This window comes from Ceratotherium simum, chromosome 25 (assembly GCF_057802395.1).
Source record: "Ceratotherium simum simum isolate JZ-2026a chromosome 25, ASM5780239v1, whole genome shotgun sequence".
NCBI classification, from domain to species: Eukaryota; Metazoa; Chordata; class Mammalia; order Perissodactyla; family Rhinocerotidae; genus Ceratotherium; species Ceratotherium simum.
Genome location: NC_141924.1, coordinates 22,205,989 through 22,232,650, shown reverse-complemented (window position 1 = coordinate 22,232,650; position 26,662 = coordinate 22,205,989). Strand labels below are relative to the sequence as shown.

Below are 26,662 nucleotides of genomic sequence, written 5' to 3'. Positions count from 1 at the left end.
ATCTAATAGCCTCCTTAATTCAGTTTTATTGGGCTTTCTAGGGCTTTTATATACATAAGCTTTCTCTTTGATTTAAAAGCCTTCTGCCACTTTCGATATGTGTAGATCTACTTTTTATCTTCTAATACATTGGTCATTTTTCTTGTTTTTAAATAGTTATATTTTGTATGTGTCTTCATAAATCTTATTTTCTGCCCACCAGCTACTCTATTGTCCTTTTCAGGTTTGTTTCTTTTTCCAGTTTAGAAATGACTGAACTCATAGAGGAGCAGCATTGTTAAATTTTAGAATGTCATAGGCTTTTGGAGTAGTATGTGCAGTCATAGTTCAAATCCCACTTACTATGATTTAATTCAGCTGTAGAAATGCCATATTTCAATTTAAATTGACCCTTAAATCAAAAGTACTCCAACCAAACCAATCACCTTTCTCCAAAACTTCAGGCTACCTCCATGCCTCCTTCTTACCATTCTTTTAGCTTTCCCTGGCTTCTCGTTGGATGAGAATTTCACACATACGTCTAAGGTCATTCAGTTTACATGCCCCTTGTCCCTATGACAGAATGTTTTAGTTGTTCCTGGCTGTGCATTCCAATTACAGTCTCTCTGCTCTCATGGATGCTCAGCAAACGAGTCTTCAGTGGCATAGTGGGGAAGACATTCTCATTTTTCAGCCAGGTCTGTACCTCAAAGGAATGCTGTGCTTTGAGGTGATGTTCTCCACAATAGGTACAGGAGAATTTTTCAAAAGTTTTCACTTTTCCTCTTAAGACACTCGTTCTTTTCAGCTACAGCCTGCCTGGGTTGATTCCTGGAACAATGCTCATGATCAGATTGCTCATTGTTTGCAAAATGAAGCCACTTCCTCTTTCAGGGTATCTTTTCAAGAGCCCTTTAGAAAAGAGTTTAGAGAACTCAGATCACCTCTGGGCAGACATCAGGAGACAGAAATTATGAAGTAAAGCTGAAGATGTATCCTATAAAATTGTTCTGTCAATCAGAGTTAAAATTTCAATCAACAAACTAAAATTTTTTCCAGACAGCACAAATAACCACTTGATTTCTTCCCCCACTGAATGCAATAAACTAATTATTTTGTTATCAGATAAACATGGACTACAGTTTTGGAACATTCTTTAAGGATATATGCAGGCCTTCGAATTATTGTGAGGTATATACCTGATTTAGTGATAGAAATAAAAGCTGATTTTTCTGTAAAAATAGTGATATTATATGGAATTAGAGACTTGATCAAGGACACAATGCTCAAATTTTCACAGAATCAACCACATATATCTTACTTAATGAACTATAAATAACGTTTATACAAACTATAAATCAATTAAATAGATCAACACAATAACCAGTTGCAAAGTTGTATTTAAAAAGATAAAACTTACCGTACAGAGGTCTAATCTTTCTTTTTCATAAAGTCTGACATTTTTATTGCAAAAAGTCAGAAGTCCACTTTCTTCTGTCTTCATCAGCCTAATTTATTATCTATAAATAAATGTCATTTATTGTCTATAAAGCATGTTTGACTTTAAATGCACAAACTTGATCTAATTTCCCCTAGCTTTTTCACTCTTTGAGTCTTATCCCCATGCTACTTGTATCACAATGTCTAAAACCTCAAAAGCAAATTTAGTAGCAGAATTCAAAGACACTCCGCAGTGAGTTGGATCTGGAATCTACAAACTCAAAAGTCAACTTCTGATTCTGTTTTTTCTCTTGAAACCAATTATAATGATGACTAGTTCATCCTTTTCCCCGTAGTAAAGGATTGAAAACAATAAGTAATGAATGGGTTTAAAACCAGAATTCTCACATTTAAATGAATGTGGTCTTCTCGTAAGTTACTTGGAAGAGGTATGCATCCTAATTCAAACAATGCTACCCTTACATAAGACATGTTCTGAATCTCCTTTCTTAGAAATGCCTTCAGAGGTAATCTACCAGCCCCTTAAGAAAATAGACTTCATTATTTTATATTCACAGGCAACCCTTTCTCTGTCTGATACTTTTTCTCCATACCTCTCTCTTCTCCCTGATCATCAGTGTAGCCTCGTCTTTCCTCTGTCTCTCTTGGAGCTGGTGATGTGTCACAGTGAGAGTATATAGATGTCCCGCCAGCAAACTTAGTGATAGATATGGGATCTGCTGCTGCCCATGGCCTTCCTACTGTATCAGTAGTTCATTGAGTTGACACATGGATGCCATTGGCTGAACTTAATACAGCAAAGCATGGGAAATTTCATTTCCCTGCATTGATGACCATCTCATCTATTTGATGTTGGCAAGCTAATATTCTACCATAGTGAAAAGAATTAGAGAAATGCCTAGACAGCTCAGTATTAGCGGTCCTTCTTCTTTACCTGATTATGGAAATAATATGGAAAGAAGACTAACACAGCTGATAACTATATATGTACTAGGTCCATGTGTAATGCTTTGTACCCAGAAGGGTATAACCAGAAGTGTGTACACACCCACTAAAGGCACATTTTCAGCTTGGATTTATGACTGACATTATGTGAATATGCTTAATAAATAGTTCAAAGATATATCCTCCTTATTTTGAGGGTAGGGTGTTCAGTCCATGAGACAGGTATTTCATTCAAGTTTAGATCTAAAGTGAGTTTTTGAACAGAGCAGCCATTAGACAGCAGCTTTAATCTCAATACAGCTCAGGGCTGCTTTGTGACAGAAGAGTGTAGGAGGGGTCATGAATATTCCATTTCAGTACTGGGCCTGTTTTTCCCAGTTTCCAGAGCACCTTTCTTTTCCTATGGCTCAGCTACTGAGAAGACTGCCATAAACTATATTTCACAAAACTAGCTCCCTCTCTGTGACAGCTAATAATCATCAAGGCACTAATTATTTTCATGTCACGTTCTAGGCAGTTCATAGATGAGAGAGACATCATTCCAAATTACCTTTTCAAACAGTGATAGGGGAGGCCTGCTGCCAGTTGGAGTAAGGCATGTTATACACCTGCTGACCATTCGTTTCACCCATGAGTGATTTGACAAATGGGTCCTTCTGCCTGGTTCATTTTTTTTAAGGCCATGATGAAACCAGTGATTTGTCTTGAGCAAGACAACACACAGAACCTATGTGTTCTCAGAACTATGTTCGTGTCATCATTTTGGCTTGGTATTCAGCAACTTGAGATAATCACACAGACATGTTAATGAAGAGAGTTTGAAGACCATGATTTATTCATTCAGTCAGTAATTATTTCTTGATCTCCAGCTAGGTGCAAGAAATAAATAAAATGAATTAATAATAGCCACTCACATTTATTAAGATCTTGCTCTAGGCTAAGCACTATATCATTTGCTTTATATATATCATTTCGTTTAATCCCTATCATGGTGGGCACTTTTGTTGCTTAAAGAAGTTACATAATTTGCCAAGATTACATGGCTAGAAAACAGCAGAGTTACAATTTGACCCCAAAGCCCAAGTTTGTAGTATTGTAATTTACTGACCCCCAGTATAGAATGAAAGCCACATCCTCAAGAAGTTTATAATCCCTAGGGGATCCAGGCAATAGTTTTATTCCTAGTCCATTCTCAAGACCGTGATAGACTCTCTGGTACTTCAGTTTTCCTCCAATTGAATTCAATATTTACAGGATTCCTATGCTGCACGAGACTGTCCTAGGTCCTATATCTAATATCTAAAATATCTATGACACCTGCTCTGCTCTAAAAAAAAAAAAAAAAAAAAAAAAACTATAATCCAAAGGAGAAGGCATACATATATGCAGCCAACTCTAGCACAAGCTGTATGGCAATTGTGAAGTAAGTGTAGCAGCATTGCAGAAAGAAGGGAATGAGTCTTCTTACTGGGGGGATTAGGATGTCTTCCCAGAAATGGTGGCAATTCAGTTGGCCATTGAAGGGTGAGCACTATTTCCACTTGTAAAGAAGTGAGTAGGGAATCCCAACAGAAAAGACAACCTCAGCAGAGGTATGAAAGCCTATGATACATGCAGGTAATATAGTCTGGCATGAGTGTAGCATAGGATATGAGTTGGCTGTGTGGAGAGGGAGTCATATTCACACCAGTCATGTTCATGGCATTATGAAAAAGTATAGATATTCCTTAATGAAAGAATGTATTTATGTATGCATGTGTGTGTATCGTCAATGAAAGAAGCAGGGACTTACCTATCATTTATGCTGATCATGCAATGCTATCTTTCAACTAGTTCACTGAAGCGTTGATTGGGGTAGTGATGTTCTATATAATGATTCTTCACAAAAAGGACTAGAACAAAAGAAATTACTTATTCCTGACTCAACATCCCCAGGGTTTTCCAGTGTATCCTAACTGGGGCACTTATGACAAGGAGCCAGCAAAAGGTACTTACAACTGCAGGAGCTTCTAGGAAGTAAAGCCTTTAGTGAACTGGGTGCAGAGGTGATCAGAGTTCTAATTATAGAATTTGTTTTCTCTTTTAGGTGCATGGTTGGCTATGTGAATGCTAGCTTGTCTGTGTTTCGAATTTCTGACTTTGAGAATCGATCTGAGCCTGAGTCTGATGGCAGTGAGTTCTCAGGGACTCCTCTGAAGTACTGCAGGTGAGCATAACACTCTTAGCCTAAGCTGAGCTGGCTCTGCTATGGGGAGGTTTTTCTCAGACAGCCCTTTCTGACTGGTGGGTTTAAAGCAGTGGTTCTCAACCTTGATTATGCATTGAAATCCCCTGGAGAAATTTTAAATCTCCTCTTGACCAGGCTGTGACCCAGACCAATTAAAACAGAATTTCTAGGGCTGGAACCCAGACATCTAAATCCAAGAAGCCCATAGAGTTCCAAATAAGAGGAACCCAAAGAGACCCACACCAAGATATTATAATGAAAGTGTCAAAAGTTAAAGACACTAAGAGAATATTAAAAGCAGCAAGAGAAAAACAACTTGTCACATGCAAGGGAACCCCCTTAAGACTATCAACAGATTTTTTTTCGGCACAACCTTTGTAGGCCAGGAGGGAGTGGCACAATATATTCACAGTGCTGAAGGGAAAAACAGCTGCTAACCAAGAATTCTCTACCTGGCAAAGTTGTCCTTCATAATTGAAAGAGAGAGAGTTTTCCAGACAAGCAAAATCTAAAAGATTTCATCACCACTAGATCAGCCTTACAAAATATATTAAGTAAGCTGAAATGAAAGGGTGCTAATTAGTAACAAGAAAACATATGAAACTATGAATCTCACTGGTAAAGATAAATATATAGAAAACATAGTAGAATAATCACTTATAAAGCTAGAGGGAAGATTAAAAGACAAAAGTAGTAAAAAATAATTATAACTACAATAATTAGTTAAGGGATATACAAGGCAAAAAGATGTAAATTGTGACATCAAAAACATAACGTGGAGGGGAGAGTAAAAGTGTAGAGCTTTTGAATGTGATTAAACGTAAGTTATCAACTTAAAATAGACTGTTATAAATACAAATTGTTATACATAAGCCTATGGTGACCACAAACAAAACTTGGCATCGTAATAGTTTATAACATTGTGAAATTTCAGTTGTATATTATTAATTGTCAGTCATCATATATATGTGCCCCTTTGCCCCTTGTGCCCACTCCGCAACCCTCTATCCCTCTGGTAACCATTAATCTGTTCTCTTTGTCCATGTATTTGTTTATCTTCCGGTGTTTGTCTTTTTCTGTCTGGCTTATCTCACTTAACATAATACCCTCAAGTTCCATCCATGTTGTTGCAAATGGGACAATTTTGTCTTTTTTTGGCTGAGTAGTATTCCATTGTGTATATATACCATATCTTCTTTATCCATTCATCAGTCGATGAGCACTTGGGTTGTTTCCACATCTTAGCTATTGTGAATAATGCTGCAGTGAACATAGGGGTGCATAAGTCTCTTTGAATTGTTGATTTCAAGTTCTTTGGATAAATACCCAGCAGTGGAATAGCTGGCTCATATGGTATTTCTCTTTTTAATTTTTTGAGAAATCTCCATACTGTTTTCCATAGTGGCTGTCCCAGTTTGCATTGCCACCAACAGTGTATGAGGGTTCCCTTTTCTCCACAACCTCTTCAACATTTGTTGTTTTTTGTCCTGGTAATTATAGCCATTCTAACAGGTGTAAGGTGATATCTCACTGTAGTTTTGATTTGCATTTCCCCGATTATTAGTGATTTTGAACATTTTTCATGTGCCTGTTGGCCATCCACATATCTTCTTTGTAAAAATGTCTGTTCATATCCTCTGCCCATTTTTTGATTAGGTTGTTTTTTTGTTGTTGAGTTGTAAAAAAAAATTTTTTTAAATAATAAATAAAGGCAGAACCCAGAGTAGTACGCAGAGCATTGCAACCAACTTTTACCCAAAGGGCGTTTGCTGAACTGGGTAGACTTAAGTTTTGTTTTTCAAGACCTCACATGGTTAGGGAAGTTGAAAGAAAACAGAGAAATGACCAGCCTTTGAGTATAAATCTAAACACACACCACATAAGACAATAATATATTGTTGATATAGACCCAATAAACTAGGGTCTATTTTACAGCAGTGGAAATAAATTAGCTACATGCAACAGCATGGATGAAACTCAGTAGCATGATAGTGAAAAAAAAGCAAGCCTCAGAAGGCTTTCTATAAAGTTCAAAAACAAAACTGAATAATATAATATTCAGGCAAATGAGAATACATATACATACATAAATATATGTTAATGATAAAAATGAAATTCAGGGTAAGGACAGCAAGGGGATGAGATGAGGGAGGAGCACAGAGATAGATAGAATTTCCTGGTAATGTTTTAATTCATGGGTTGCATGGTGGGTTTATGAGAGTTCACTATATTATTCAAGTATTAAATGAATAAACATCAAAATTAGAGAAAAGAAGAACATGAATGGACCAATAAGGTTAGTGATAAAAATTAAGAATTGTGATTAGGCCAATTCTGAGCACCTGAGGGCCAAAATAATGTTATATGGAAATGCACAGGATGAAGAATAGTCAAGACACGTTTGAAGGTTGAGATTTACCTTATGTTAGACATAGTATAAAATTATAGTAATTAATCAATGTGGTGTTGTCACAAGAACAGATAAATAGAAAATGTGACAGAATTGAGAACTGAAAAATAAATTGCATAATTAAAGATGTAATCATAGCACAACACATACAATATGAATCCATTTACATAGAGTTTATTTTTTTTTGTTTTGTTTTTCTGTTTATTGCAGTAACATTGGTTTATAACATTGTATAAATTTCAGGTATACATCATTATACTTCTATTTCTACATAGATTACATCATGGTCACCACCCAAATACTAATTACAATCCATCACCACACACATGTGCCGAATTATCCCTTTCGCCCTCCTCCCTCCCCTCTTCCCCTCTGGTAACCACCAATCCAATCTCTGTCCCTATGTGTTTGTTTATTGTTGTTATTATCTACTACTTAACGACGGAAATCATACGGTATTTGACCTTCTCCCTCTGACTTATTTCACTTTGCATAATACCCTCAGTGTCCATCCATGTTGTCACAAATGGCTGGATTTCATCATTTCTTATGGCTGAGTAGTATTCCATTGTGTATATATACCACATCTTCTTTATCCATTCGTCCCTTGATGGGCACTTAGGTTGCTTCCAAGTCTTGGCTATTGTGAATAACGCTGCATTGAACACAGGGGTGCATGTATCTTTACGCATTGGTGTTTTCAAGTTCTTTGGATAAATACCCAACAGTGGAATAGCTGGATCATATGGTAGTTCTATCCTTGATTTTCTGAGGAATCTCCATACTGTTTTCCATAGTGGCTGCACCAGTTTGCACTCCCACCAGCAGTGTATGAGAGTTCCCTTCTCTCCACATCCTCTCCAACACATGTTGTTTCCTGTCTTGTTAATTATAGCCATTCTGACGGGCGTCAGGTGATATCTCATTGTAGTTTTGATTTGCATTTCCCTGATAGTTAATGATTTTGAACATCTTTTCATGTGTCTGTTGGCCATCTGTATATCTTCTTCGGAGAAATGTCTGTTCAGGTCATTTGCCCATTTTTTTATTGGGTTGTTAGTTTTTTTGTTGTTGAGATGCATGAGTTCTTTATATATTTTGGAGATTAAGCCCTCATCAGATGTATGGTTTGCAAATATCTTCTCCCAATTGTTAGGTTGTCTTTTCGTTTTGTTGATGGTTTCCTTTGCTGTGCAGAAGCTTTTTAGTTTGATGTAGTCCCATTTGTTTATTTTTTCTATTGTTTCTCTTGCCCGGTCAGATATGGTGCTTGAAAATATGTTGCTAAGACTGATGTCGAAGAGCGTACTGCCTATGTTTTCTTCTAGAAGTTTCATAGTTTCAGGTCTTACATTCAAGTCTTTAATCCATTTGGAGTTAATTTTTGTGTATGGTGTAAGGTAAGGGTCTACTTTCATTTTTTTGCATATGGCTATCCAGTTTTCCCAACACCATTTGCTGAAGAGACTTTCTTTTCCCCATTGTATGTTCTTTGCTCCTTTATCAAAGATTAGCTGTCCATAGATGTGTGGGTTTATTTCTGGGCTTTCGATTCTATTGCATTGTCTGTTTTTGTGCCAGTACCATGCTGTTTTGGTTACTATAGCTTTGTAGTATATTTTGAAATCAGGGAGTGTGTTACCTCCAGCTTTGTTCTTTTTTCTCAGGATTCCTTTAGCTATTCGGGGTCTTTTGTTGTTTCATATAAATTTTAGGATTCTTTGCTCTATTTCTGTGAGAAATGTTGTTGGAACTTTGATAGGGATTGCATTGAATCTATAGATTGCTTTAGGAAGTATGGACATCTTAACTATGTTAATTCTTCCAATCCAAGAGCATGGAATAGCTTTCCATTTCTTTGTGTCTTCTTCAATTTCTTTCAGCAATGTTTTATAGTTTTCGGTGTACAGATCTTTCACCTCTTTGGTTAAGTTTATTCCTAGGTATTTTATCCTTTTTGTTGCAATTGTAAATGGGATGGTATTCTTAATTTCTCTTTCTGCTACTTCGTTGTTAGTGTACAGAAATGCAACTGTTTTTTGTATGTTGATTTTGTATCCTGCAACTTTACCATATTCGTTTATTACTTCTAAAAGTTTTCTGGTGGATTCTTTAGGGTTTTCTATATATAAAATCATGTCATCTGCAAATAGTGACATTTCACTTCTTCCTTTCCAATTTGGATCCCTTTTATTTCTTTCTCTTGCCTGATTGCTCTGGCTAGGACTTCCAGTACTATGTTAAATAGGAGTGGTGACAGTGGGCATCCTTGTCTGGTTCCTGTTCTTAGAGGGATAGCTTTCAGTTTTTCACCATTGAAGATGATATTAGCTGTGGGTTTCTCATATATGGTCTTTATTATGTTGAGGTACTATCCTTCTATCCCCATTTTATTCAGAGTTTTTATCATAAATGGATGCTGTATCTTGTCAAATGCTTTCTCTGCATCTATTGAGATGATCATGTGATTTTTATTCTTCATTTTATTAATGTGGTGTATTACGTTGCTTGATTTGCGAACATTAAACCATCCCTGCATACCTAGAATAAATCCCACTTGATCATGGTGTATAATCTTTTTAACGTATTGTTGTATGCGATTTGCTAGTATTTTGTTGAGAATTTTTGCATTGATGTTCATCAGTGATATTGGTCTGTAATTTTCTTTTTTTGTGTTGTCCTTGTCTGGTTTTGGTATCAGGGTAATGTCGGCTTCGTAGAATGAGTTAGGGAGCTGCCCCCCTCCTCAATTTTTGGAAGAATTTGAGAAAAATAGGTATTAAGTCTTCTTTGAATGTTTGGTAGAATTCACCAGGGAAGCCGTCTGGTCCTGGACTTTTTTTTGGGGGGGGGGGGTTTTGTGGTTACTGTTTCGATCTCCTTACTGGTGACTGGTCTATTCAAATTCTCTACTTCTTCTTGATCCAGTTTTGGAAGGTTGTATGATTCTAAGAATTTATCCATTTCTTCCAGATTGTCGAATTGGTTGGCATATAGCTTTTCATAGTATTCTCTTATAATCTTTTGTATTTCTGAGGTGTCTGTTGTAATTTCTCCTGTTTCATTTCTGATTTTACTTATTTGTGCCATCTCTCTTTTTTTCTTGGTGAGTCTAGCTAAAGGTTTGTCAATTTTGTTTATCTTTTCAAAGAACCAGCTCTTGGTTATATTAATTTTTTCTATTGTTTTTTTGGTCTCTATTTCATTTATTTCTGCTCTGATTTTTATTATTTCCCTTCTTCTACTGATTGGGCTATGTTTGTTCTTCTTTTTCCAGTTCCTTTAGGTACATTGTTAGATTGTTTATTTGAGATTTTTCTTGTTTGTTGAGATAGGCCTGTATTGCTATAAACTTCCCTCTTAGAACTGCTTTTGCTGTATCCCATAAATTCTGGCATGTCGTATTTTCATTTTCATTTGTCTGCAGGTAGTTTTTGATTTCTTCTTTGATTTCTTCGTTGACCCAGTCATTTTTCAGTAGCATTTTGTTTAATCTCCACGTATTTGTGGCTTTCTGATTTTCTTCCAATAGTTGATTTCTAGTTTCATACCGTTGTGGTCAGAAATGATGCTTGGTATTATTTCAATCTTCTTAAATTTATGGAGACTCGTTTTGTGGCCTAATATGTGATCAATCCTGGAGAATGTTCAATGTGCATTTGAAAAGAACGTATATTCTTCGGTTTTTAGATGGAATGCTCTGTGTATATCTACTAGGTCCATCTGTTCTCTAGTGTGTCGTTTAAGGCCAATGTTTCCTTATTGATCTTCTGTTTGGATGATCTATCCGTTGGTGTAAGTGGAGTGTTAAAGTCCCCTACTATTATTGTGTTACTGTCTATTTCTGTTTTTATGTCTGTTAATAATTGCTTTATATATTTAGGTGCATCTACATTGGGTGCGTAGATATTTACAAGTGTTATATCCTCTTGTTGGATTGTTCCCTTGATCATTATGTAATGCCCTTCTTTGTCTCTTTTTACAGTTTTTGTTTTAAAGTCTATTTTGTCTGATATGAGTACTGCTACCCCAGCTTTCTTTTCATTGCCATTTGCGTGGAGTATCTTTTTCCATCCCTTCACTTTCAGTTTGTGAGTGTCTTTAGGTCTGAAGTGTGTCTCTTGTATGCAGTATATATATGGGTCTTGTTTTTTTATCCAATCAGCCACCCTATGCCTTTTAATTGGAGCATTTAGTCCATTGACATTTAAAGAGGCTATTGATAAGCATGTACTTACTGCCATTTTTTAACTTTTTTTTTCTCCATGTTTTAGTAGTCCTTCTCTGTTCCTTTCTTCTTCTATACAGAATTGATGGTCTCTTTAGTTTGACCTCTGTCTGAAAGCTCTACTCTTTAATTCCCCTCCTCCCTCCTTGTATGTTTTTGATATCATATCTAACCTCTTTTTTGTGCATTTGTATCCATTACGTTATTATCATGGAAATAGATAATTTTTCCTATTTGTGGTCTTCTCTTTTCCCCTTAAATCAGTCCCTTTAACATTTCTTGTAGCACTGGTTTCTTGTTAACAAACTCCTTTAATTTTTGCTTGTCTGGGAAATTTTTGATCTCTCCTTCCATTTTGAATGATATCCTTGCTGGGTAGAGTATTCTTGGCTGTAAGTTTTTTCCTTTTAGCACTTTAAATATATCGTGCCATTCTCTTCTAGCCTGTAAGGTTTCTGCTGAGAAGTCAGCTGATAGCCTTATGGGGTTTGCTTTGCATGTAACTTGACTTTCTCTTGTGGCTTTTAGGATTCTCTCTTTATCTTTAATTCTGGACATTTTGATTATGATGTGTCTTGGTGTGGGCCTGTTTGGGTTTATCTTGTTTGGGGCTCTCTGTGCTTCCTGTACCTGGATGTATGTTTCCTTCCTTAGGTTAGGGAAGCTTTCATCTATTATTTCTTGAAATAGATTCTCTGCCCCTTTGTCTCGCTCTTCTCCTTCCGGGACACCTATAACACGGATGTTAGTGTGCTTGATGTTGTCCCAGAGGTCCCTTAGACTGTCCTCAGTCTTTTTAATTCTTTTCTCTTTTACCTGTTCAGCTTGGGTAATTTCTTCTAGTCTTTTTTCCAGCTCACAGATCCATTCTTCTGTATCCTCTACTCTGCTTTTGAGTCCCTCTAGTGAATTTTTCATTTCCAGTATTGTAGTCTTCATTTCTGATTGGTTCTTTTTTATATCTTCCATTTCTTTGTTGACATTCTCACTGAGTTTATCTATTCTTCTCCCCACATCAGTGAGCATCCTTAACACTCTTAGTTTGAACTCTCTGTCAGGTAGGTTGCTCATTTCTGTTTCACTTAGTTCCTTTTCTGGGGTTTTGTCCTGTTGCTTTACTTGGAATGTATTCTTTCGCCTCCTCATTTTGCCTCTTTCCCTGTGCTTGTGTCTATGTGTTAGGTAGGTCAGCTACGTCTCCTGCTCTTGGATAGGTGACCTTATGTAAGTGATGGATTAGGAGGCCTGCAGTGTGCTTCCCTCAGTCCTCAGTGTTCCAGGGGAGACCCCTATGTGGGCTACGTGTGTCCTTCTGTTTTGGCCTGTTTGCTCTCCCTGTAGGTGCCCAGGGAGGCCGAGTTATGCTCCTGGCCAGCTGTTGTAATGCTCAGCTGCTTGTAGTTGTTGTGGGCCCTTCAGTCTCTTTATCAGATGTGGGGAGCCCCAGGACAGTTGGCTGCAAGTTCTAATACCACATTTGTGTTGCAGTATTTCTTCTAAGTGAGTATGCCCCCAGCGTGGCAGGTTGTTAGGCTCAGGGCCTTACAATTGCTATAAGCCTCCAGCCTATTAGGTCTCTTGTCAGCTCTCTGAGGATTGCAGCTAGGTGGGGCTGGCCTCGGGCACATGAGCACCCAATTGTTTCAGGCTTTGGAAGGTGGGGCAAACCCCCTATGTGGGTCTTTGAGAAACACAAGTCTTCTGCAGCTGACAAGCCCTGCCGCCCACAGGTCCACACACACAGTCAACACAGTCCTGCCCCGTGTGCGTGCCCCAACCTCCCGAAGCGGACCCAGTCTCTCCACGGCGGGAGCCCCACACACTCCACCACCGCCCCACACTCTGCACCCGCTCCTTGTGCACACCCTGCCCTGCTCAAGTCGGCTCAGTTGCCAGGCTGCAGAGAATCCAGTCACCAATCTGTGCAGGCCCACAAGTTGCCGGAGGGCTTGTTGTTGGGTGGGGCCAGTCTCTAGGGTGGGCTGCCTGCCCTGGCTGAGCTGGATTAAATCGGTGCTCTAGTGGGTGGAGCAGACCCTGGGCTAGCAGGCCTCAGGGAGAACTCCAATGGCGTCTGTGTCAGCACGCCCACACCAGGCCACAACAATGGCTGCCGTCAATGTCCCAGTCCCTGGAGAGGTCTCACCCCTCATCTAGATGCACTCAGGGCCTATTAGGTGAGTCTCTTTTCACCACAGCATTGTGCACCTTTCTTTCTGGTGATTTTAGGATGCTTTCTCAGACGGGTGAGTTTGCGCGCGGGCCCTTTAAGAGCCGGTTTTAGTTTCTTTGTGAACCGGGTTTTCTGGGGGTGCTCCCCAATGCTTTAGTAGCAGGCAAAGTCAGATATTATGCCGCTGGTCTCGATTGTGCTGGGTCCACAAAATGCCCACAGCGGGGGCGCTCCCCGGCTCAGGGCCCCGCGCCTCCAGGGAGGCTGCGTACCTGTGAGCTGCTCCCTGCGGCCGTGAAGCTGGCGGCTTGTGAAGGCGGCGTTTTTCCTCTCCAGAAGGGAGTCTCTGCCTCTTCCACCTCAGTTAGGTTGTCCATTGTTGCAGGAGTTCCTCTCATCCAGTTTTCAGTTCTGTCTCAGGGGTAATTTTTCCACGAGTAGTTGTAAATTGGCTGTGTCAACGGGAGGAGGTGAGTTCCGAGTCTGCTTACGCCGCCATCTTGACTTCCTCCTATATAGAGTTTAAAGCAGACAAAACTAAGCACTGTTTTATTTAGGAACAGTTGCCTAAGTAGTATAAATAAAGAAAAGCAGGAAATTATAATAGCAGTTACTTCCTGGGGTGTCTGGGATTGCCAGTGAGGCATTTCTTAGCCACTAACTATGTTCTGTGTCTTAATTTGGATGGAACATAAGGTTCATTTATCATTCTTTCAAATGTACATGCACTTTTATTTTCACAGTTTAAAAAATGGGAATGAATTAACTATATCTGGTGCTAGAAAAATAATGTTTGCAAGCCAATCATCCATTGCCTGAGCAATAAAAGCAGCTTTAGAGAATGCACTAATTTAAGTCAAAAAGAAACATCCTTCTTTTCCCACATGTAAAATTGAAGCCAAGAAATTAAAACTGTTACTTTCTGAAAACAACTCTGACTCACAGGAAAAAATTCCCCCAAACATTAATACCTCTGGACTACTTAGTGTCTTTGAAGGTACTAGACTAAAAGATTAGAGGAGTAAAACTTTGATTTAATTAGCTTTAAAGATTAGCTTCCTGGCTGTTTCTGCAGCAGGACAGGGAAGCGTTTTCTTATACAAGTGCCAGAGAACATGTAGCCAGTCATTTTGCAAATAAACAGCACTGCATCAAAAACAGAGACCTGGAGCACAAATGACATCTGAGCATAGTCCTGCCTCAAACCTCTGCCTCATGGAAAAGGTGAGTGGGATCAGGATAGGCTGGAGCATGATCTGAGAGGTCCACTTGCAACAGTCACCTGCAAACTCGTAGAAGAAAAGAGTGAGAGTCCAAAATTTTAGGACAGGGTGAGCGGGGAGACTCTAATTTTGTTGCTAGGGAAAACTGATGTCCACAGAAGCTTCATGAATTACCCAAGATGATATTTATCAGGCAAACCCCAAACTTGGTTCCACTATGCTTTCCAGTGCATAATTCTGGACACAGCAGCAGGCGGTGAAGCAGATGACAGCTGAACTCATTGGCACCACTGAGTTTTAATTCCTTTAGGGTAGCAATAAGAAATTTTCTAGAGAGAAACTTGACTTTATGGTACAATGACTTAAGAGAGTAGGAAGGCCAGAGGCCTGCTGCTTCTGAAAACTGAAACTTAAGAATTTCACAACATCTGATTCTTGTTCTCAGAACCTAAGTGCCAATATAGGCACATTATGTTCCTCTGAGCACAGGTTAGCTGAGCTCTGTGGTAGATCCACAAATGGACGTACATTACATGCAGGCTGAACAGATAGATGCATAGCCTCTACAACTGGATCTCTCCATAGAAATTATCTAAAACATTGCCAGCTCACCATAGCCATAAGTGTTTTCTAAATATTAAAAAGAAAATGTAAAGAACACTAATTTTTCATCTTAAAAATCCATAAATTAAAATTTAAAATTACCATCTAGAAACAACTGTTTTCATTTTTGCATATTATATGTGTACAATTTTACAAATAGAGTCACTGTGTTTGATAATCTAGTCTCATTATTGAGTCATAAAAAGTATTTCAACTTTCTAGTTTTGATACTTATATTTAATGGCTGTTTAGAGTTGACATATCCTATGCTGAATAAATGAATTCATTTATTTGCTATGAATTTGCAGCAAGAATTTCAAGAATGATACATCTGAATTGTATTTTCTGGAAATAGTCAAGGAAACTGGTCTGCAAGGTTAAGGAAAAAACCATGATTTTCCACTCAATGAATTTAGAAGGGATCTAGGGAGAAAGAGATTGTTCAAAATTCTTCAAATGAGGGGCTGGCCCGGTGGCTCAGTGGTTAAGTGCGCGCCCAGGATTCACAGCTTTGGATCCTGGGCGCCGACTGATGCATTGCTTGTCAAGCAATGCTGTGGCAGTGTCTCTTATAAAGTAGAGGAAAATGGGCATGAATATTAGCCCAGGACCAATCTTCCTCAGCAAAAAAGAGGAGGATTGGCATCTTCTGTTAGCTCAGGGATAGTCTTCCTCACAGAAAAAAAAAAATTCTTCAAATGAAAAGCCAAACAAGGTCTGAGAAGCTAGGAGATGGAGTAGTCAAAATGAAGGGCAAAGACGAGAGCAGAGAAGAGGCATAAATAGGAGACGGACCAGTAAGTCCTGAAAAGAATTTCCTGTTTTAGTGAACACTATTGTATAAAAAGTTTAAGGAGTTAGTGAAGGTGACCCTTGAAACAATTTGGGCTCCCTCCTTTTATAAATGTACTTTTGTCTAATAATTGACCAGATGTATAATTAAAAGCATATGCTGTTTTTCTTCTAGAATATTTATTTGGACTATATTTGAAATATATGCAGCTAAAGACAAACAAAGGAATTAGATTTGTTATCTTCATTGCAGAAAACACAATTCCTGGTTCTTGACTAGCTGTGCTCTGCAAAAAGTAAAAGAAGGTTAGAATAGTCCGTGCAAACTTTTAGTCCTGAATAAAATTCTTCTTTCTAAAATTCCAGACATTGTTATTGGACCTATGACAGTAACAGATTATGTAACAATATATTAGAAAGAACAATGTTTTAGACAATTACCTAATCCTCATCATTATAGACAGAGCCAACAGTCTGATGGCACTAACAGATTCATTCTTAATTTCAGCACCGGGTACTCAATGTAATATCACTTTACTGACAAAATAATCATGATACATTATTGCTACATTCCATAGACACTAATAACAATTAAGATGATTGTGAAGATGATGATAATAGTGACAGCTCATATTTTTGTAGTCCTTGATACTTTTCGAAGATACTCTGCATAGGAATTATCCTGTACCCTCATGCAAATTAGTGCTGATCTTAAGGTTAGGTACTGTCTCATATGAGAAGCTAGATAATCATAATTTTTTTTTTTTGTGAGGAAGATTGGCCCTGAGCTAACATCTGCCAATCCTCCTCTTTGTGCTGAGGAAGACTGGCCCTGGGCTAACATCCATGCCCGTCTTCCTCCACTTTATATGGGATGCTGCCACAGTATGGCTTGACAAGCAGTGCGTCGGTGCGCGCCCGGGATCCGAACCGGCAAACCCTGGGCCGCTGCAGCAGAGCATGCGCACTTAACCGCTTGTGCCACTGGGCCGGCCCCTAAATAATCATAATTTTTATTCAGACAAGGGAATTTGGTATGTCTACACAGCAGATCTGTTGGAATAACCAATATCTCTGGGTCTTTTCATATTTCTGGAGCTAATGAAAAGAATATTGGATTCAAATCACGTGAAAACTATATGATGTTGAGAAAGTCAGTTTTCCCACCTGCAATAATAGTAATGGTATGGTAAGGATAAAATGGAGTCACATGGATTTAAGTTCCTAGAATAGTGCTTGGCCCCTAGTAGATGCTCAACAAACATTTGTGGAATTTGACGCTGCCTCAAAAGCTACAGCTGGAGCATACATTAAGAAGGACTCTTCAGTGGCAAGTGGCAGAAATCTAGTATAAATTGAAACAAAAAGAAATTGATTGGTTGAGGTAACTGGGAGGTTATAGGGGTGATATCAACATTAGTTATGGCTGAATCCCAGGCCTCCAGCCCTGTCAGCAAGATGCTGCCTCTCTGCTGGCTTTCTTTGTTCTATTGACTTCATTTTCAAGCAGGCTCTCTGTGTACAGTTTGTGATGGCCACCAGCTGCTCCAGGCTTTAACTTCTGTGGGTTTAGTGATAATTCACTAAGTAATCATTCTTACAGAAATCCTGGTGAAGTAGTTTCACCAATCAGGTCTGCCTCATCTTCTGAGCTGGGTTCAGGAAAGGGGGCAAGCCCTGCCCAACCCACACAGATGATACCCCAGAGGAGAAGAGATATTCTTCTACCAGAAGAAGAAATGCTGAACAACCAAAATGACAGATGTCTAGTATACAGAAACCTTTTAAACTTTTCTCTCATGAATGAGGACTACATAGTGGGAATGGTAGAGATTTGGGAGTCAGGAAAATCATAGTTCAGAGTGTAACATTGTCCTGTATGTTTATAGATACCGAGACTACCGTGACCCTCCTCATTCACTGGTGCCCTATGGCTACACACTGCAGTTCTGGCACGTCCTAGCAGCTCGACTGGCTTTTATCATTGTGTTTGAGGTAAGTTTGCTCAGCTGATTCCTTTATTTCCTTTGACATAGTGAAGTAACAAGAAGTAATGCATAAATAGAAGTTATGAGAACTTTCATTGTGATTATTTATGCCCAGAATTAGTATAGTAGTGTTATGTAATCTCTTTTTTATCTTCTCCTTAATTAAAGTACTTGAATTTTCCAAGAAATATTTGAAAGTACAATGTTGATTGTTAATGCATAAGTCAGGAATCATTGGTCTTAAATATAATATTCAAGAACTATGGTTCTTAAACTAGGAAAATTGCAGTTTTTCCATCCCTACTCCCAGAGATTCTGATACATCATGTCTGCAATTTGCTTTTTACAAGCCCTCCAAGATTATTCTGATGCAGGTGTTCAAGGACTGTGGATTGGAAAACATTGAAATAGGTATTACAGGTGGTAACTTCTGGTTGTGTATCATCATGACATTACTTATGTTAAGCATGCAAATAAGTATTCATTATCTAAGACTCAATGGACTTATAAAATATAATCTACCTGGTAGTTGCCTATATTGTGTGTCAATAAAAATACAGCATCTATTTTCTTTTAGTCTTTAAGTAAATTGCTGCTAAAAATAGTTTGCATTTCTATAACTGTGCTCATAAATGACAATTTCATCTCCTGTCACATATATGAAAGCCAAATTAATGCAAGCTAAGGCTGCCTCTTGGCTTAGACTAGAAGTTTCCTATACCTCTTTGAAACTATTCCATCACTGTTTTTTCCTTCACTCCAGGGAACCAAAAAGAGACAATATTAAGCTGCTCTTCCCTGAGAATTAACTTATCAATGGCTCAATTCCTTTTTAAAGAAGATATTTTTAACCCACTACTATCTTCAGCTTTTTCATACGAAATAAAAAAGTGGTTGTATTAAGTTATTTGACTTATCAAGTATAACTTTCCATTTCTTTTCAATATATTGTTATTAAATTATTTTAAAATACTAGAAAAATGCAGAAAATCCTCTTAATTGGCAGGATTATATGTCATGCATGTGTCACCAAATTTTATATAAAGTTAAGAATACTTAATGGTATCATTTGAACATGATTAATCTTTATTAATACTTTAGAATTGTAAGGACCTTTAAATTGTCATCTAGTACTGTATTGGTCATCATCATATAGATGAACAGAAATGACAGTGATTCTAGAGTTCCAGCTATTAGTATTTGTGGCAGTTTACAAAAAAATAAATGAATAAAAGTTTCTTCCTGAAATGATCACTTCCCTTAGGCCCTTTGATAATTGTTACAATCAAGATTTGCAAAGCATTTAGCAATCTATAAAGCATTTTAAAACATTTTCTTGTAATTTTCACAGTAATACCCAGCTTATACCTGAGCGAATTGAGGCTCAGACTGACTTAGCATCAGGTAGACAGACAGCTCTTAAGTAGTAAAAGCTACCAAGCTGGGATTCAAACCTGGGTTTTCTGATTCCGCAGTATATGTTCTTCTGGCTCTCCTTTGCATTTTCTGACCACTCCTTCTCCACCTTCTTTCCTGACTCCTCTTCTCATTCCCTGTGGGGTGCCATCAGACCAAGTTCAGTCCTCACCTATCCCTGCGATCTTTCTTCACACACACCTCCCCTGGCCTCATCCCCCTTTCCAGATACTCCAGACACTCCACATTCCTGGAGTGAAATGAATTCTTGAACCAACTCCCAGAGCTCTTTGTAGCAAAGAAAGGACAATAGACCTGACGCTGGTATATTCTGCTCTGTGTTTTCAGCACCTCGTGTTTTGTATAAAGCACCTCATTTCATATCTGATCCCAGACCTCCCAAAAGATCTAAGGGATCGAATGAGAAGAGAGAAGTACTTGATTCAGGAGATGATGTATGAAGCAGAACTGGAGCGTCTCCAGAAGGAACGAAAGGAGAGGAAGAAGAATGGAAAAGCACACCACAATGAGTGGCCATGACCAGGTAGGCGAGAGGTGTGCTCATGGTCTGAAACTCTCCTTGGTTGGGAGGGGGTGCTTTAAACTCCCTGAATCAAAGCTTGCCACTGTTCTACTGGTAGGGATCAAAATAAACTTCTTAGAAGCTTCCAAAATCAGCTTGTTTCTTACTTTAATTGCAAATTTAACTTGATCATCCTTTTGCACACAACTCCTGCAACTCTTCTCTGCCTCCATGCCTCACTCTGTCCTGGCAGTCAAGAGCTTCATGAGTTGGCCTAGGTGTTCTCTGAAATAAACCTTCCTTTCCCTTCTACTCCAGCCTGACTATATTCTCTTTAATATCCCCAGAGCAACCTGCCCCTTCTTTTTTGGTTAAAGCCACCTTTCCATCTCACCCAAGATGGCCTTCCCTCCATCACCCTTTTGTTTCCTCCCAGGCTGATCCATGTCATGCCAAACCCTTTAAGAAGGTTTCCCTAGACTCATCAGCCCATTGAAACTGACTCTTTATAAACGTCTCTGGTTATTACATCAGTACCACATGTATTGACATATATTGATCTCTATTGTTAATGTATGATTTTCAAACAGTCATCAAGCTTCCTCAGCACAATTGAAGCATCTTTAGGAAAGCCTCTATGGATTGTAATTTTATTCTCCCAACTAGTTAGCAGTGTTAAACACATGGCATCCATTAAACGCACATTCGGTTAATGAAGGTTGGATGGATTAAGACTAAAAACATTGTAATAAAGTTCTGTAATGTTCCCCCATATCTTATCAGAAAGTTCTTCTGAAACCTTTCTTCTCTGGCAAGTCAGTTACTAGCTGTGTGTCCTTGGACAAGTCACTTAACCTCTCTGAGCCTCAGTTTCCTCAGTGATGAAATGGTTAGAGGAGCTCTCAGTTTTGATACTCTGTGAACCTAATATTATAGCATTTCTTTTGCCTTCCTTGCCCTTCATTTCTCTCTCTCCACTTGTTTGAAGACTAACTTTGAAAACATTTTCCAAAGTGTGGCCTCCAAAGGAAAAATGAGATATACAGGAAGAAAAAAATACATTTTTCACTTTTCATATAAGTTAAGCTGTAGCAGATATCTGCAGTGATGTTTGTTGTTAAATCAGTGAAGTTGTATCAGCCCAGATCTGTATTAAGAGTCCAGGAGGGTGGACTTGAAGGAAATCACCTAGACCCTGGGTCCACTGGGATAACAGTGGTATATAGATGTTGAACATTGGCCCTGCCCTCAATTCCAAAGTAAGCCTTGGCTTCACTAAAGGCAAGAAATGTTTTTTTTTTTTAATGTTTTACAACTTAGTAATTTTGCCATTTTCCAGATCTGTTATTTGGCTATGTGACTTTGGGGAAATTACTTAATTTTTTTAAGCCTTCTTATTTGGCAGAACTAATAATGCAGCTCAAACGAGGCAATGTACCTGAGACATTTATGAAACAATAAGGTTCTGTGGAATACGACACAGGATTTGTATTGTTGTTAAGCATTGTGTTCTAGTCCACCAGATTCTAGACCTGGCTTTTCCATTCTCTATCTCTATGACCTGGGGTGGAACATTCATGTGGATTCGATTTCCACATTTGCAACAGTAAAGGAATTGGACTGAACAATACTTTAAGAGCCTGTGTGGCTTTAACCTTCTGGGATTCTATAATTTGTTCCAAGCTCCTACCCTGCACCCATTCTGATCACCTTTTCCCTGGCTCTGGGCAGCCTTCAGAGGAGAAAGGTTGATAATCCAGATAGCTTTGGTTGGGATAGGAGGCAGACATTAGTGAAGAGAATTGCTCCTGGGAGCTCTACTGCTGACAATATCCACCCCTTAGGGCTGCGCTGGGCCGCAGGGCTGGTAACCAATTGAGAGTTTCTTCCATCCTCATAATTATGCACTGCTTTCTCCCCAAGGAGGCCATTTCTAATTTTTACTTGAAAGCGTAGTGTTTGTCTGTCTCTATTCCCCCGGTAGTTGGCAGGATGTCACCTTGCTTCAGACTGCCCTTCTGACTCAATCTGTTCATCTGTAAAGCAGGCACAATAATGTTTATACCAGTTTCGGGTTAAAAATTCTTTGAATGCCTTTGATTCATGGTAAGTACAAACCATTGCACATCATGTTCTTAAGCTTTCGTGTGTACATAGGATTTTAATACTTCTTTTCTCTTTCCAGGTCGTAGTTCATTTCCAGGCCAAGGACCTGAACTGTGTTTACTTCTCCCGGCTGTGCAAAAGCACATTGAACTGAATGACTAAAATGCAACCGCAGTGCATGTCGCAGACATCGGCAGCAGCGGAGGGGTCAGCACCCTTACAGGACTGCCTGGGAAATCACGCTGCTGTGAAATCACGTTGCAGTCCAGCACACAATTGCTCTCTATCCATAGACCATTCTTGACCAAGCAAGCATGCACATCATGGGCAGTTCCATTCTCAAGTTTTTAAAACCAAGGGGAACTTGTATACTGGGCCTGTTTTTCAGCCTGTTTGCTACCTTTTTTGCATTCTATCCCATGTGAATTTTACAGACACTGGGCTAAAAAGGATATTCAGACACCTGGGCACGCATTCCTAGAATGTCATCATCTGGTCCTAATTCCATGTCACCAAACAACACAAACAAGACCCTGTTTACGACTTTTTCTTTCCTTTTTTTAATTTCAGATCTTTCTGAGGAGGTTGTTGTATATGACATATCTATAGCTATGTGTATGGCCATAGATGTATTTCTGTGTGTACATATGTATAGTCATATATTCTTACATATGTACATATAAATACAGATATATATAAAGTACAGAGAAATTCCTTACTTGTAAATAGCCAAAACGTACTGACACGAATGACAAATTTTCACATTTAAATAGTCATCGACATGAAGCCGTGTTTAATGCTTGTATAATGTGATGCAATAAAATTTAAAATAAATTTATGCACATGGAATATTTTTAGCTGGATCTTCTGAGATTCTGTCATATTTTCTTCTCATAAAATAAGAGGACTTGTAGAAGAGTGAGATCTTTAAAGAAAGGTCTACTACTCCCAAACACTCCTGAGAAATCACTTCACCCTTCAGAGAGACTACACTTTTCTTCCTAACCCACCTTTTCCATCTTATTTGCTTGCTATCTTCTTACAGTATCAAGCTGACTAATTAGAAATCATTCAGAACAGCTTGGAAAATTCCATTGACACACTTTTTTGAGGAAATGTAAAGTATAACCAGTGATACCTATGATGCTTTTGAATTCCCTGCCTACTAGTATGTTCTGCTAATCTTAGGAAAGGGGCTGGCTGTCTGGGGGGAAAAAAAAAAGTGTGTTTCTAAGAAATACCTGTTGTTGTAATTACTCTTTTTCCAGAGATTCCAGAACCTACCCTTGAACCATGTCATCACATTTCCTATGCCAGTTGGGGAGATGAGAGTGCTCCCATTACCACGTCCATCAAACACTGTCTCATTTTGGCTGTGGGTTCACCTGAGCTGACTGTTTCCAAAAGACATTAGATGTTCCCTTAGATGGGAACAGTCAGTCAGAGTGGCTTTGGGCAGGATAGAACTTCAGCCATTTCTTAGTTTCATCTTTCTAATGCTCCTTCTGACCTGACATTCCTGGGAGTGAAATATTAACCCTAGCAGGGCCTAAACTAAGGAGATGCACTCTATGGGAACTGAAGACAAGAGGCCGTTGACAGAGCTTTCTTTTCAATCATTGGCTAAGAAGTCTGTGAAATATTTCACACCAGCCCCAGGGAGAGGAATTTCCAAGGAAAATCTCAAGAGATGAAATACCAGAGAGGCTCCAAAAAGACAACTTGCTCTACTGACCCAGCATTGTAACTTCTGCTTGCAGTGCCTGAAGCTCTACCCCAAGCATCATAGCCCAATAAATCCTTGGATTTGACACATTCATAGCTTCTCTCTTGCTCCTTGAGCTATGGAGAGTGATGGGGATAGGAGAGGGAGTTGTGAGCTCCTCTTTGGGTTTAGAATGGACCATGAATATTCAGTACTAGGTAGAGGACCAGCCAAGGCACTGGTCAGAATAAAGGAGTAAACATTTATTAAGTACCACTTTCTACCTGGCCTGAGGATAAACTGAACGTAAGACAACTCTATGGTGAGAAATTTTTCCTGCTCGTAGAATTCTGCCTTCGCTATTGCAAGTGCCTCTGGCAGTCACAATTTCTCATACATTTCTAACATATAATTCTTCTCTTTCCTCCCTCCCTCCTTTCATTTCTTTCTCCCAGCACAGTGAATGCATTTATTCACCTTTCCTGTTTTGGGTATAAGTAACATGTGGTGAATATCTTAAGTTGCATTTAGGTTTATTGGTGGAGAAAGGAAAGAAAGTTATAGAGGGAAATGTATGAGGGACTTCATAAGAAATCAGGTGCTAGGAATGACGTCACCAAGATGGCAACATAGGTTGTTCCTGACTTTGCTCCCCCTCACAAGAAGAAAACTAACAACTATTCCTGAACAAGACTCTGCTGAGAAAGTCCTAGAACACAGGGATGAGGCTGAAGCACCCCATTGCACCACAGAGACCAAGACAGACCACATTAGTGGAGCAGCTATACCCTGACTGCATTGCCCGTCCCCCAAACCAGCGCAGCACCACATGGAGAGGTCTCTTCTGAGCCTACATTTCCTCCAGTGGGAAAAGAGAGCCCAATGTGGACATCTAGCTCCCCTAGTGGGTCGCTTCTTGGCAGCCCCTACACTGCTCTTGCTCCATAGGGATTGTGGCGGAATCTACAGGGCTTGATCATTGGAAATCCGACTGTGATGGAGAAGAGGGGAGGCACTTGCAACAACCAACACTTGGATTTTGGCAGACTGAGTTCCTACCCGCAGGGTCCAAGTAGTAGTCTCAACCAGTGGCTTTGCTCATCTGCAGAGCCATGAGCAGAGAACTTGGGGCATTGCAGGTCTCCCTGATTCAGGTCCTCAAATGAAGAGCCTTGCTAGCCTTGGAGCCTGGTCTGTCCCTGCCCAGGCAGGGGAGCTGAATCATGGCCCAGCCCATTGCTGGGTGTAGCTCCCAGCCCCACCTGACCAGAAAGCCTGGCCGGAATACCTGGAAGCTATGTAGCTCAGAAACACTTGAGCAAAAAGTATAGCAGGCAGAGCTGACAGTCCACAGAGCAAAGCCAGTGGCACAGTAGGGCCAGGAAATTTGGGGAGTGGGTCAGATTGAGTCAAGCCGCAAACAAAGAACCTTGCCAGGCTTGGAGGTATCCCTGCCCCTCAGGGGATGGAGCTAATTCACAGCGTCCCCTACTAGTGAGTGTTGCACCCAGCCTCTCCTAACCAGAAAGCCTGATCAGGAACACTTCTTAGGAGGCTGCTTGGCACTGGCCCTCTCATTCCACCCAGGTAAGGGAGTTAATTCACAGCCCCATCCATTGCTGACTGTAGCTCCTAGCCTGCCTGACCAGAAAGCCTGGCCAGAATACCTAGAAGCTGTGTAACACAGCAACACTCAAGCAGAGAGTATGGCAGGTAGAGCTGATCAACTGCAGAGCAAAACCCGTGGCCTTGTTCATCCAGGGAACTTGCGTATGGGTTGGCTTGAGTGAAGACCACAAACACAGAGCCTTGCCAGCCTTGGAGATGATTTCTCCTGCTCTGCCTGGGCAAGGAAACTAATTTGTAGCCCCACCCATTGCTGAATACAACCTTCAGGCTCCTCACCAGGAACCTAACCAGAGCACACTGGAAGCTGTGTAACCCATCCAACAGACCTGCTTAAAATGAACTTAAACAGAGAGCACAGCCTGTGACTTTCTCCATCTGCAGAGCAAAACCAGTGGTCCCATCTGGCCAGGGAATATAATGCATACTCTCGCCTGATTCAGATGCCCAAACAATGAGATGCACAGGCCCTTGGGCCTGTTCTGCTGCCCTGTCAGGGCAGGGAAGCTAATTCACAGTCCCGCCTACTGCTGAGTATAGTTCCCAGTCCCAACCTTCTAGTAAGCCTGACTAGAGAACCCAGTCAATCGTGGAGCCCATCCTACAGCCTCACATAGGCAAGTAACAAAACCAGCAATCTTATCCAATTGTTCTCAGCCAGAGGCACCCCCCACTCCAGCAGGGGCAGTGGCCTCGCTCAAAAATAGACCCTGATAGCAAATCCCCCCTACCCAAGGATGTTACCGGCAAACATGTCCAGAAACCCAAACTGAGCTGACTGCTGAAGAACTGTCTCTGCCAAAGTGAACCTGTAAAGTCTGGAAGAGGAGACTGCTCATTGAAATGCACAGATACCAACATAAGGAATTATGTATCATGAAAAATCAGGTAAACATGATACCACCAAAGGAAACAAATAAAGCTCCAATAGCTGAACCTAAAGAAATGGAGATCTATGAACTGTCAGACAAGGAATTCAGAATAATCCTCAAAAGGAAATTTAGTAAACTACAAGAACACACAGCAGACAACAATTAGGAAAACAATACAAAACAAAACAAGAAGTTCAACATAGAATAGAAACCATCAGAGGAGGAGGAGATTAGTTGACGCAGCTACAGCAGAAGTGGCGCAGGAGAGGGTACATGCTGGGTGGCAAGAGCCTCATGGTGGAGAAAGAGAGTGACCAAGAAGCCAAATGCCTCAAAAAGAGCTTGTGGCCATTGTGAAGTCCCTGCAAGGCCCTACAGGGCTTAG

At 39.7% G+C, this 26,662-nt stretch overlaps 1 protein-coding gene across 1 annotated transcript in view; it reads left to right on the top strand.

Annotated features, from left to right (window-relative positions):
• ANO4 (anoctamin 4) overlaps positions 1–22,915 on the top strand; it is a 210,199-nt gene extending 187,284 nt beyond the window's left edge. The window contains exons 23-26 of the mRNA XM_087449050.1: positions 4,472–4,591; positions 17,931–18,036; positions 19,794–19,989; positions 22,154–22,915. Of these exons, the coding sequence (XP_087305176.1) occupies positions 4,472–4,591; positions 17,931–18,036; positions 19,794–19,985 (418 nt within the window). The 3' untranslated portion in view covers positions 19,986–19,989; positions 22,154–22,915. The remainder of the gene's footprint in view (positions 1–4,471; positions 4,592–17,930; positions 18,037–19,793; positions 19,990–22,153) is intronic.
• The last annotated feature ends 3,747 nt before the right edge of the window (positions 22,916–26,662 follow it).